The sequence below is a fragment of the Phascolarctos cinereus genome, unplaced genomic scaffold (genome assembly GCF_003287225.1).
Source record: "Phascolarctos cinereus isolate Bilbo 61053 unplaced genomic scaffold, phaCin_HiC Scaffold_7;HRSCAF=346, whole genome shotgun sequence".
Taxonomy (NCBI): Eukaryota; Metazoa; Chordata; class Mammalia; order Diprotodontia; family Phascolarctidae; genus Phascolarctos; species Phascolarctos cinereus.
In genome coordinates, this window is record NW_027556180.1 from 196,814,460 (window position 1) to 196,827,494 (window position 13,035).

The 13,035-nt window shown below is 46.9% G+C and overlaps 1 protein-coding gene across 1 annotated transcript; it reads right to left on the bottom strand.

The window, feature by feature from the left end:
* Nucleotides 1-7,665: 7,665 nt before the first annotated feature.
* LOC144454805 (uncharacterized) lies at nt 7,666-9,749 on the bottom strand. The gene has a single exon (XM_078147438.1). It carries the CDS (start codon nt 8,858-8,860, stop codon nt 7,781-7,783), a length of 1,080 nt encoding a protein of 359 aa, XP_078003564.1. The 5' UTR covers nt 8,861-9,749; the 3' UTR covers nt 7,666-7,780.
* Nucleotides 9,750-13,035: the final 3,286 nt, after the last annotated feature.

Consider the following 13,035-nt stretch of genomic DNA (forward strand, 5'->3'; position numbering starts at 1 on the left):
CTATTACAACCTGGGTTTCAATTCTGAGGCATTTTGTGAGCTGATGCTTAATCGTAATTCCTAATTAACTGGTGGAAAGAACGATAATTCAATTTTGCTAGCTTGTGTGAGGAGTGGAATTATTTCAAGACCTTTAGAGAGTATAGACATTCTTTATCCTCTCATTAAGAGAAATGTATGTGGTTTCATATTCTTTTTGAGACAGATTGTGGAGGTAGAGGAAAGACTCTGGAAAGTGTCAGACATGTAAAGGAATTGAGAAAGGAAGGACAATGACCTGAGGGTTGGTAGATAACTGCAACCATGATGTGGATGTGATGAAATAAATGGATAAAGTGATCCTTAAAAGAGGAGATATTGCTGAGTGATGGTGGCTGAGGGAGGGATAGACATGGCCAAGTAATCCAGCACCCTAACATTTAAGGAAAAGAGGATGCTGGATTCTGTAATCACCATTTCTCATTCTGGGGTCAGCCTGGGCATCACTAAATCTCTATAAGTCACAGACTTTTAATTGTGTGAGATAAAAAGATACTTGTAGCACCTACCAGATGAGGTTGTTGTAAGGGGTTAGCAAGATAATAGTTGTAAAGTGTTTTGTACAGGGAAGACCTATGTCTACCTCCAATATACAAAAATATTGAAATATTCCCCTGAGTTGTACAGATGTGAAGCCCAGGACAGAATTGAGGATTTTGAGTTCTAAATTTTTTATCCTTCCCTCCCTTCCCACCTCCCCAAGATGGCATGCAATCTGATATAGGCTATACATGTTAATATTAAACATATTTCCACATTAGTCATGTTGTGAAAGAGGAGTCAGAACAAAAGGGAAAAACGAGAAAGAAAACAACAACAACAAAAAAGAAAAATAGTATGCTTCGATCTGCATTCAAACTCCATAGTTCTTTCTCAGGATGTGGATGGCATTTTCCATCATGAGTCTTTTGGAATTGTCTTAGATCATTGTAATGCTGAGAAGAGCTAGGTCTATCAAAGTTGGTCATCATACAATGTTGCTGTTACTGTGCACAGTGTTTTCCTGGTTCTGCTCACTTCACTCAGCATTAGTTCATGTAAGTCTTTCCAGGTTTTCTGAAATCCACGTGCTCATCATTTCTTATGGAACAATAGTATTCTATAACATTCATATACCACAACTTGTTCAATCATCCCTCAATTTATGGGCATCCCCTCAATTTCCAATTCTTTGTCACCACAAAAAAAGCTGCTATAAATATTTTTGTACATGTGAGTTCTTTTCCCTTTTTTTGTGATCTTTTTGGGATACAGACCTAGAAGTGGTATTGCTGGATCAAAGGGTATGCAGTTTTATAGCCCTTTGGGCATAGTTCCAAATTGCTCTCCAGAATGGTTAGATCAGTTTACAACTCCACAAACAATGCATTAATACTCCAATTTTCCAATATCTTCTCCAACATTTATCATTTTACTTTCTTTTGTCATATTAGCCAATATGTTAGGTGGGAGTTGGTTTTAATTTGCATTTCTCTAATAAGTAGTGATTTAGAGCTTTTTTTCATATCACCGTAGATAGCTTTAATTTCCTCATCTGAAAACTGCATGTTCATATCCTTTGACCATTTATCAATTGGGGAATGATTTGTCTTCTTATAAATTTGACTCAGTCCTCTATATAGTTTAGATATGAAGCCTTCATCAGAGATACTGGCTATAAAAATTATTTCCCAACTTTCTGCTTCCCTTCTAATTTTGGTTGCACTGACTTTCTGCAAAACCTTTTTTAATTTAATGTAATCAAAATTATCTATTTTGCATTTCATAATGTTCTCTATCTCTTGCTTGGTCATAAATTCTTCCCTTCTTCATAGATCTGAGCAAGATAAACTATTCCTTGTGAAAGACCCCAATGTTCGGGTAGTCCACCGACCTTGAGAAACCCTCCCAGGATCAACGCGAACACAACTCCGGATGCAAATAGCAAGAGGTTTATTGAACTTACGAGTACTCGGGCGACTCAGTCACCTAGAGGGACTGGCGCGCCGGGTGGATTCTTTGGTCTCATTTTATAGCAAAAAAGCGCGGGTACAGAAGCGAGGAGCAAGATCATTGGTTAGTTTGAATAAAAACTCCGGTCACGAGAGGGTTCTAGAAACTGCTGAGGGGCACCCTAGAAACTGTTATGAGCTCAGCTATTTCTGGGAATTGTTTGCATAAGTCCGGGGTGGGGACTCAGGTGCATGACCACAGATATTCTGTTTGGCACTCCAAATCTTCCTTGTTTTTCTTGCTCTGACCTTTTACTGTGTCTGGCTGCACCTGTCCCTAAACCTTGGGCCCTCCGGGTAGTTTCCATACTCCACGGAATGATTTCTGCCTCATGATTTCTGCCTCCTTCATTCCCCCATTTTCTTTGAGGGTAGCTCTAATCATAGAGCAGAATTAAGGTTATCCTCGTTGTCTAGGGTCTGGTACTTGTGCCTGAGAACCAGAATCCTTACTGCACTAACCCTATCATTGATGAATTGCACTAACTTATTGATGACACAAGGCCCGAGGGTGAGTAACAGAAGGAGGAGTAGCAGGGGACCAGCAAGGGCAGACAGTAAAGTAGTAAGCCAGGGGGAACGGTTGAACCATCCCTCGTACCAACTTAAATTCTTTTGGTGCTCTAACTGCCTCTTATCTAACCTTTCCTTGAGTCTCCTCATGGAGTCTCGCACCGCGCCTGAGTGGTCAACATAGAAACAGCATTCCTCTTTTAGGGCTGCACAAAGGCCCCCTTCCTTCAAAAATAGCAGATCAAGGCCTCTCCTATTCTGGAGCACTACTTCAGACAGGGAGGTTAAGGAATCCTCTAGTTTACTTATGGAGTCTTGAAGGGCCCTAAGGTCTGTATCCATGGCAATCTGGAGGCTAGTCAAACCTTGTTGGAGGTCTATGGGCCCTTTTATTAGGGCGGTCGAGCCGGTACCTATACCTGCTGCGACCCCTAATCCGAGAAGGACAGCCAGGGTGAGTGAGACAGGCTCTCTCTTGTTTCTAGGGTGGGGGACTCATAGGCCTGTAGCAAGGTACCGTCTGGGTGATAGTAGATGCGAGGGACAAGCTGGATCTGGATACAGAAATCGTTAGACTGGTTGAAGACTGATGTAGAGAGGCAGGGGGTGAGGCCAGAATTACAAGCCCACCAGCTGTGGTTGGAGGGGAGGAGGTACTTGTGAGTATGTGAGGCGTTTAAGGGTATAGTCAGGTTGCAGAGATGTTGGTGAGTAGGAGGTACTTTCCCTATACATAACCCGAGTCCAGAGACTTCAGTGAGGGTGAGCTTCCCTTTTCCTCCCCAGCGACATTGGGAATCTGTGGAGGCATAAGTGACTTGCCCTGGAGTTGCGATTCCTTCGTAATAAGGGGGCCGAGGGCTAGACAGAGCCAGCAAGACTCCGTGGCCTCCGGGTTGGTGGCATTCAAGGCCAGAAAGGCCCCTTGTACGAGGCCAAAGAGCCGGTCGCCCGTGGTGGGAGATGGAGTACTAGGGGCCGGGGGGCTAGCCTGTACCGTGGGGATAGGGGACGCTGGGGGTGATAGGGTAGGAACCGGCACTCTGGGGAGGAAGGGAATTTTTCTGGGAGGTCCTTGTTCTGCGAGGACAGGATCGGGGCCCACTACTACCGGTGGGGGACTTGTGATCACTAGTCGTATGGTCAACTGCACGCCTGGGTGTCCAGTCACATAGAACCTTAGACCCCAGGTTCGCCCCTGTAGCCAGTTTCGGAACCGTTTGCCAGGCTCGGTGAACTCTATCTTGAGTGGGTTGCACCAACCGGTGCGCTCGCATGTCCCTGTAGGGTGACCCTGGCCTACAGTTATAAGGTCCCACGAGGACCGGGGTTGCCAGTAGGCGGTTCCCGCGGTCTCACAACCCCACTCTTTACAGTACAAAGATTCAAGTCCTCCGCACCTCCGGGCCTCGGACAGGGAACGGCCATCCCGGGGGCACACGTAGAACTGGGACCTAGCAATTCTTGTTCTGGCCCGGGGATAGCTACATCCCAGGGTTCCCCAAGTGATCTGATTATAAGCATGTTCATAGTTTGAATCAGGGGGCCTGGCCTGTTGAGAGGCCGATGCAGTGAGTTCCGGGATGTCCCAGGACTCGAGACCGGCTACCAGCGCACACACATCAGGCTCAAGAGAGGGCCACCACGTCCAGGGTGGCTCGACTGCTTTCTTTTCCCAAACGACACTTCCCGTCTGGGACAGTACCTGCCAGGTGAGAGTCATGGGTTGGTGAGGGTTGTTATGCTGTTGATTCATTTCGGCGCCGCCGAACACGCAACTTAAGAGGATGATCAGTCTTTTCCAGTTCCCAGGACTCATCGGGTGCCCCAGGTGGCGCGGGTTTGAGATGAGAAGCATGGACCCAGGCAGCAATACCGTCAACCTTCACCGCGGTCGGGGTGGTCAGTAGCACCAGGTATGGGCCTTTCCACCGAGGCTCAAGGCTGCCGGACCGATGACGTCTAACCAGCACTCGGTCACCGACCTGGAACGGGTGGGGAATGGCCACAGTACCAGGCCTGTAGGCTTCTTTTATCTGGTCCCAGATCTGAGTCCTCACAACCTCTAAAGCCTTCAAGTGGGTAAATAGAACGGGAAAAAAATCACCATTAGAACCCACGACTTCCCCAGACGCAAGTACAGGGGGCGGCCCCCCATGAAGAATCTCATAAGGAGTCAGGCCAAACTGGCCAGGGGTATTCCGGGCCCTAAGTAGCGCCAAAGGGAGGAGGGTCACCCAGTCTTTTCCACCGGTCTCTAAGGCCAATTTTGTCAAGGTCTCTTTAATTGTCCTATTCATCCTTTCTACCTGACCTGAGCTCTGGGGTCTATATGCACAATGTAATTTCCAATTAATCCCCAGTTGAGTGGCCAACCCCTGGCTTACCTGAGCAACGAAGGCAGGGCCATTGTCGGACCCGAGTACCTTAGGGATCCCGAAACGAGGTAGGATTTCCTCAAGTATCTTCTTGCAGACGGTCAGGGCTGTCTCTGTTTTTGTAGGGAAAGCTTCTACCCACCCAGAAAATGTATCGATAAACACTAGCAAATATCTATTACCATACCGGCCAGGCTTAACCTCTGTGAAGTCTACTTCCCAATACACGCCGGGTCGATCTCCCCTTTGCCTCCTTCCAGACTCTCGGTAGGTGGTGACTGCGTTAGTTACAGCACAAACCTGACACTTGCTGGTGATTTCACGCACTACAGACTGGAGATTCGGGATGTGAAAACTGGTGCGACCTACAAGCTGGAGAAGCTTGTCTGGCCCTAAGTGCGTGAGCTGATGCAGCCGTTGAATGAATTCCCTTCCCTGGTCAGGGGTGAGCTCTCTCGGCTTGATCTTCCCCCGTGTAGGCTCGAAGTGTTCTTGATTTTTCGTGGTCTCCGTCAGTATTCTGGTTGACTGGGCAGCTTGTTTCGCGGCCTCATCGGCCTTTCGGTTTCCGGTAGCCACAGGGTCAGTCCCTCTTTGGTGGCCGGGGCAATGGATGATAGCGACTCGCTTAGGGAGATGGATGGCCTCTAGCAGGGCCAAAATCTCCTCTTTGTTCTTGATGTCTTTTCCAGCGGAAGTGAGCAGTCCTCTTTGTTTGTATATAGCCCCGTGAACATGAGCGGTGGCAAAAGCGTACCTGCTGTCCGTGTAGATGTTGATGCTTTTTCCTTCGGCCAAGCGTAATGCTTGTGTCAAGGCGATTAGTTCGGCCTTCTGAGCTGACGTTCCCTCTGGCAGGTTGCTCGCCCACACCGTCCGCTTGTTGTCCACAATGGCAGCACCTGCTTGTCGCCTGCCATCCATGATGAAACTGCTGCCATCCGTATACCAAGCGGGTACCCCGGGCAACGGCTGATCTCTCAGATCAGGTCGGGTTCCTGTCTCCTCGGCAAGGATTTCTGAGCATATGTGTATTGGGGTGTCGTCTGACTCTACGGGGAGCAGGGTGGCAGGATTCAGAATGGCCGGGGGCGCAAAAGACACCCTCTCATTCAGCAGCAGACTTTGGTAATGGGTCATCCTGGCATTTGTCATCCATCGGTCGGGGGGCTGTCTCACAATACTTTCCAGGTTGTGAGGTGCAATCACCAACACGTTCTGTCCTAGGGTTAACTTATCAGCGTCCTTGAGAAGGAGTGCTACGGCCGCAATTGCTTTTAGGCAAGTTGGCCACCCACTGGCCACCGGATCTAATTTTTTTGACAGGTAAGCTACCGGGCGTCGCCATGGTCCTAGGGTTTGAGTAAGCACCCCCCGGGCAACACCCTCTTTTTCATCCACGTACAGAGCAAATGGCTTGGTGAGGTCCGGAAGGGCCAGGGCGGGGGCCGATAGCAGGGCCTCTTTTATACGGCCAAAGGCTTCCTGGTGGGCCTCAGTCCAGGTAAAGGGAACCTTTTCTCTCGTCAGGGGGTACAGGGGTGCAGCCAGGGAAGCGAAACCAGGGATCCAGAGCCTACAGAATCCAGCAGTGCCCAAAAACTCACGGACTTGTCTGGGGGTTGTAGGGGTGGGGATCTTCATTACAGTGGCCTTTCGGGCTGGGGTCAGCCATCTCTTCCCCCCTTTTAGCAAATACCCGAGATACGTAACTTCCTCCCGGCAAAGCTGGGCCTTTTTGGCCGACACTCGGTATCCCAACTTACTTAGTTCCTGTAAGAGCCTTCGTGTCCCTTCTTTGCAGTCTCGGTACGTTGGGGCCGCTACCAGGAGGTCATCAACATATTGGAGCATCACTACCTGGGGGTTGAGAGCCCTGAAGGATGCCAGATCCCGGTGGAGGGCCTCATCGAAGAGGGTGGGAGAGTTCTTGAATCCTTGCGGTAGCCGAGTCCAGGTTAGCTGGCCAGTATTGCCTTTTTCTGGATCTCTCCATTCAAACGCGAACAATGGCTGGCTGTTGGGGTGTAGCTTGAGGCAAAAGAAAGCATCTTTGAGGTCTAAAACTGAATACCAGGTGTGGCTGGGCGGGAGGGAACTGAGTAGGTTATAGGGGTTCGGGACTGTGGGATGAATGTCCTGTACTCTTTTGTTGACCTCCCTCAAATCTTGGACTGGCCGATAGTCATTGGTTCCAGGTTTTTTTACAGGTAACAAAGGGGTGTTCCAGGGCGACTGGCAAGGTACCAGAATCCCCAAATCCAAGAATCTTTGGATGTGGGGCCTGATACCCTCCCGGGCTTCCTTGCTCATTGGGTACTGTCGAACAGCCACTGGTGAGGCATCTGACTTCAGTTCCACTACCACTGGTGGGACTTGATTGGCCAGTCCCATACCTGCCTTCTCGGCCCAAACCATGGGAAAGAGTTGGAGCCATGACGGGTCGATAGAAGGAGGGACCGGCTTTTCGTGTAATCGGTATTCCTCCTCCAAGTTCAGGACTAAACACATGGCGGGGCGGTCTTCCCATGTTACCTGTGGGCCCTCTGTGGAAAACTGGATTTGAGCTTTTAGCTTGGTGAGGAGGTCCCTGCCTAACAGGGGAGCAGGGCATTCGGGTATGACCAAGAATGAGTGGGTCACTTGCTTTTGTCCAATTTTCAAAAGTCTCTTGGTGGTCCAAGGGTAAACTTTGCTGCCCGTCGCCCCAGCCACGACTGTCCGTTTGGGTCCCATCTTTCCCATAGGCTTGGTCAATACTGAATGTTCGGCCCCGGTATCAACCAAAAACTCAGTGGGGATCCCCTCCACAGTTAACGTTACCCTGGGCTCGGGGAGGGGGTCCGAACCCCGACTCCCCTAGTCACCCAGGGTCAGGACATTGGTTTCCCTGGCGTTCTTCTTCCGGGGGCACTCCCTTGCCCAATGGCCCCTTTCTTTACAGTATGCGCACTGATCTTTGTCCAGAGGCGGTCTTCCTTCCCTAGGTGCCCTCATTGCCCTGTTGCTCAGATTCCCTGCCTGTCTCCCTCTGGACCCTTTCTCACTTACTACCGCGGCCAAGATTTTGGTCAAGTTTTTCTCCTGGCGCCTGTCACGCCGTCTCTCTCTTTCCTCTGTCTCCTTTTTCTCTCTTTCTTGCTTTTCTTCCTCTGTCTCTCTCTTATGATATACCTTCTCTGCCTCCTTTATGAGATCCTGCAAGGAATGGTCCTGGAGTCCTTCCAGTCTTTGTAATTTCTTTTTAATATCCGGGGCAGACTGTCCGATAAAGGACATGGCCACCGCCGCCTTTTGTCCCTCAGAAGAGGGATCAAATGGGGTATATCTCCTATAAGCCTCCATTAGACGTTCTAGAAAAACGGACGGGGGTTCTGTTGGTCCCTGCAAGACTTCTCTTACCTTGGCCAAATTGGTGGGGCGCCTTGCTGCCCCTTTGAGACCCGCCACTAGAGTCCGGCGGTAGACCAGGAGACGCTCCCTACCTTCAGCCGTGTTGTGATCCCACTGAGGTCGATTAAGGGGGAAGGCCTCATTAATGAGGTTCTCGAGTTGTGTAGGGGCCCCGTTAACTCCAAGGACGTTCTTGCGAGCCTCCAAAAGAATCCTTTCTCTTTCCTCGGTGGTAAAGAGGACTTGCAGGAGCTGCTGGCAATCGTCCCAAGTAGGCTGGTGGGAAAACATGAGGGACTCAAGGAGTCCCGTGAGTCCTGTAGGATTCTCGGAAAAAGAAGGATGATTAGATTTCCAATTATAGAGATCTGCTGAGGAGAAAGGCCAATATTGCAAGGGGACTAAGCCGTTTGGTTCGGCCGGGGGTCCCACGGCCCGGAGGGGCAGGGCCACAGTGGAGTCAGGACCAGTGTCACCCGTAGGACTGCGGGGACGGCGACTCCTAGTTCCAGCGGCCGGTCCCTCAGAGCCGAGTCCCTCAGCCATTAGGCCTGGCGCTGGTCTGGCCGCGTGAGGGGCTGGGGGAGGTGGAGGGGACGTTGGATAGGGCGGGGGTTCTGAGAGGAGGAACAGGCTGTCCGTCTCCGGGTAGATGGGGAGCCGGGAAGGAGCGGACGGCCTCCCCCCCGCCGACTTTCGCCCGTTATCTTGACCAGAGGCAACGGCGATCTTGGCTAAGGGTGGCACCCATGGGGGGGGGGCTGTTGGAGAGGTCCTGCCAAACTATGATGTAGGGAACCTGGTCCGGGTGTCCTCCAGTCTCCTGGAAGACAATCCTTTTGACTGCAGAAATAATAGAAGGATTAAAAGTCCCCTCCGGTGGCCATCCCACTTCGAACGTGGGCCACTCGGAGGAACAGAAGGTTTGCCACTTTCCCTTTCTTATCTCCACGGAAAGATTGTGAGCCCTTGTCTTCACGTCTTTCCAGTGATCTAGTGTAAGAGAGAGAGGGGTCGACTCACCCTGTCCCATTCTGGGGGTCCCGAAGAGTGGAATTACGACCCAGATAATGATTATTATTGAAATAAAAAGGAAAAAAATTATATGGCGGCGTAGACGTATATTAAAAAGACAGGAAAAAGAGTCAGAAGGTAGGGTATGTCTCTCAAGATAGTGCAACTGTGAGATCAGAAGAGAATTATCCCTTGCCGTGGGGTCCACCAGGCGTCCCTGGTCCTCCCCTGATCCTGGGACGTCTCCCAGGATTGCCGGGCGGTGAGCCCCCGAACACGTCTGTCCGCTACTCACGCCTCGATCTTAGATCGATTAACCCGGAATAAACTGAAACCAAAAATGCGCGCACACCGAATAGACAGTCAGAGTTTTCGGAGTCAGACACAGAGAGAACATAGAGCGATCGCTGGCCAGCTTACCTCCCGTCGGTGGTTCGGCGGTCCTTGGGTGGGAATCTCAGATCCCGGACGAGCCCCCAAATGAAAGACCCCAATGTTCGGGTAGTCCACCGACCTTGAGAAACCCTCCCAGGATCAACGCGAACACAACTCCGGATGCAAATAGCAAGAGGTTTATTGAACTTACGAGTACTCGGGCGACTCAGTCACCTAGAGGGACTGGCGCGCCGGGTGGATTCTTTGGTCTCATTTTATAGCAAAAAAGCGCGGGTACAGAAGCGAGGAGCAAGATCATTGGTTAGTTTGAATAAAAACTCCGGTCACGAGAGGGTTCTAGAAACTGCTGAGGGGCACCCTAGAAACTGTTATGAGCTCAGCTATTTCTGGGAATTGTTTGCATAAGTCCGGGGTGGGGACTCAGGTGCATGACCACAGATATTCTGTTTGGCACTCCAAATCTTCCTTGTTTTTCTTGCTCTGACCTTTTACTGTGTCTGGCTGCACCTGTCCCTAAACCTTGGGCCCTCCGGGTAGTTTCCATACTCCACGGAATGATTTCTGCCTCATGATTTCTGCCTCCTTCACTTGCTCTCGTAATTTGCTTATGACATCACCCTTTATGTCTAAATCATGTACCCATTTTGACCTTATCTTGTCTGTGCCTAGTTTCTGCCATATTATTTTCCAGTTTTCCCAGGAGCTTTTGTCAAATAGTCAGTTTTTATCCCAGAAGCTGGAGTCTTTGTGTTTATCAAATGGTAGACTACAGTCATTGACTACTGTGTCTTTGTATACCTAACTTACTCCACTGATTCACCACTTTATTTCTTAGGCAGTGCCAAATAGTTTTGATGATTGTTGCTTTCTAATATGGTTTTAGATATGGTATAGCTAGGCCACCTTCCCTTCAAAAAAGCATTTATTAATGGCCTGCTGTGTGCCAGGTTCTGTGCTAAGTGCTAGGGATTTGAAAACAAAAATGAAACGGTCCTTGTCCTCAAGGACCTTTCATTCTATCAAGAAAGACAACATATATGTATTAAAGTTTAAAGAAGGTAAATATAAAGTAATTTGGGGAGGGAGGGTAGGAAGCAAAACAATCCTGAAATGTATAATATCAACAAAGAGCTTTTAAGAAATCCAGCTACATGCAAGAATCTGTGCTAAATATAAAGGATAAAATAAGGAATAAGACATAGCAAATGCCCTCATTGTGGTATCATGTAATTTAGAACTGGAAAAGATCTTAGAGATCATCTAGTCTATTATACTCATTTTACAGATGAGAAAACAGAGGTCCAGAAAATGACTTGCTCAAAGTCATGCAGCTACATAGATCAATAAGGTAATACAAGGAAATTTAAGGAGGAAGAGAGCATTAACAATTATGGGAATCAGAAAAGAAAATATCAAATCCATCATGAATCTGTATGCCATCAGGACAAATTATTCTGGTCTGAAGTGCTCAGGGAAGAAACAATGGAGGAAGTCTCTGGACTTAAAGGTGCCGTTAGGTGTTTTATTTTTACAAGAGGTGAGAATTTAGGTGAAGCATTGATGGTCATTTTAAGGCCATAGAATAAGATGCTAAAAATTAAATGAAACTCTCACATAGTCCATCAAGCAGTTCTGTTCCCTTAAATCCAAAACTTCCATTAAGGCTCCGGACCTTTGTTAAAGAAGGACATTATTGGCAGGTTAAAAGCAAGGAAGATTTCTGTACCAACTGTGTAAAAGAAAGAAAAAATGTATATAATATACATTATCCCCAATAAATGAGAAAAGTTTGGGCAAATCATAAAAGTCATGGTTAGAGCTGGAAGGGTATTCAGAGGCCACGTAATCCAAAACATTCATTTTATAGATGAGGAAACTGAAACCGAGGGACATTAGGTTGACTTTTCCAAGTTCACAAGAAGTTGTAAACATCAGAGATGTGTTTTGATCCAGATCTTCATGGCTGATTTTTTTTCCTTTTTTTCAATCTTTTACTCTCCTTTTATATTAAAATTTTATAGATGCCTTTAATTTTTACATTTCAGTTATTTCTGTAGATGCCCTACTACCCCCTCTACCACAAGTTAAGCATTCTCCCACAAGAGAAGCAATTTTACAAAACCAACTGACACAATGTGGTCGTTTTTTTTTTTTTGTAGCAGAAAATACATAACTTTATGGCTTCACAACTGACTGAGAAGTGTAGACACCTCAATCATTTCAGCTCATACTGAACGATAGGTAGTATGTAAAAAAGTAAATATGTTAAAATTATGTAGTTTTCCTGAAATTAATCCTTTAGAGTATCTTCTGTACTTATATCTTATGTCAATTCTTGGACTAAAGATATTTTAGGATGGTATAAACTGTAAACAAGCAATAAGTATGCCAGTCCCAAGCTGTGAACAAGATGTGTTCAGTTGGAACACAAAAAAGGAAATCCTAGTTTAAGAGAATGATAAGTAATGAAAACAAAAAAGCCTCAGTTACCACATGGAGTTTCATAATACTAATTTGCTAAAAGCATATTTTTAATATCGGGGCAAAGTAAAGATCATAATTGTATTGAGAAAGCATGTCCTAGTAGAGATTAATATTTGAATGCCCCCCAAATCTAAATCTTGATTTATATTCATATCTGAACTTTAGACAAACACTTTGCAATAATGAATATTAGTGTACTCAACACAGAAATGTCATCTGTTCTACAAAGTTAGCAGTTTAGAATTTTACTTCTCTACCCAATATCACCTAAGCAAAGTGATTTCGTCAGCACATCCAAATCAAATCTCAGCCTCATTTAAAGGTCATTTGGCAATCTGTGAAACATAAAGGATGGTAAGATGTTAGCATAAAAATTATAAACATAATGTCATAAAATTTCTTAAACCAATTTAGATCATAAGCAGTTTTGCCTAGTTATATGAATTGTTTCACAATTCTTCAAATAAACGTTTGGAATTTATTTCCAAATACATTTTTTTGTGTAATAATAAAAATCTTACCAATAGAGTGCATTCATTTAACAGAAGGGAAGGTACCAGCTCTGTAATTTTATTGGTACAGGGAACTCCCAGATTCATAAACTCCCTCTACCAATGCAACTTGGCAACTTCTCCTTCAATAAGGGCCACACAGCCATTTTTTTTTTCAGAGATGGAATTGAATTCCAGTTTTCTTGACTCCAAGTCTAGATAGCTATCCACTTTCTCACATATTAGCTAACAGATATTTTCTCTTGAATCATAGGCATTTGGACTATGCAAGAGTTTATCTTAGTATAATGTAAATTATTTATTATTCAGAAGAGA

Coding starts and splice junctions, on each gene's coding strand:
- LOC144454805 (XM_078147438.1), bottom strand. CDS start 8,860: ATGGCTGAGGGACTCGGCTCTGAGGGACCGGCCGCTGGAACTAGGAGT.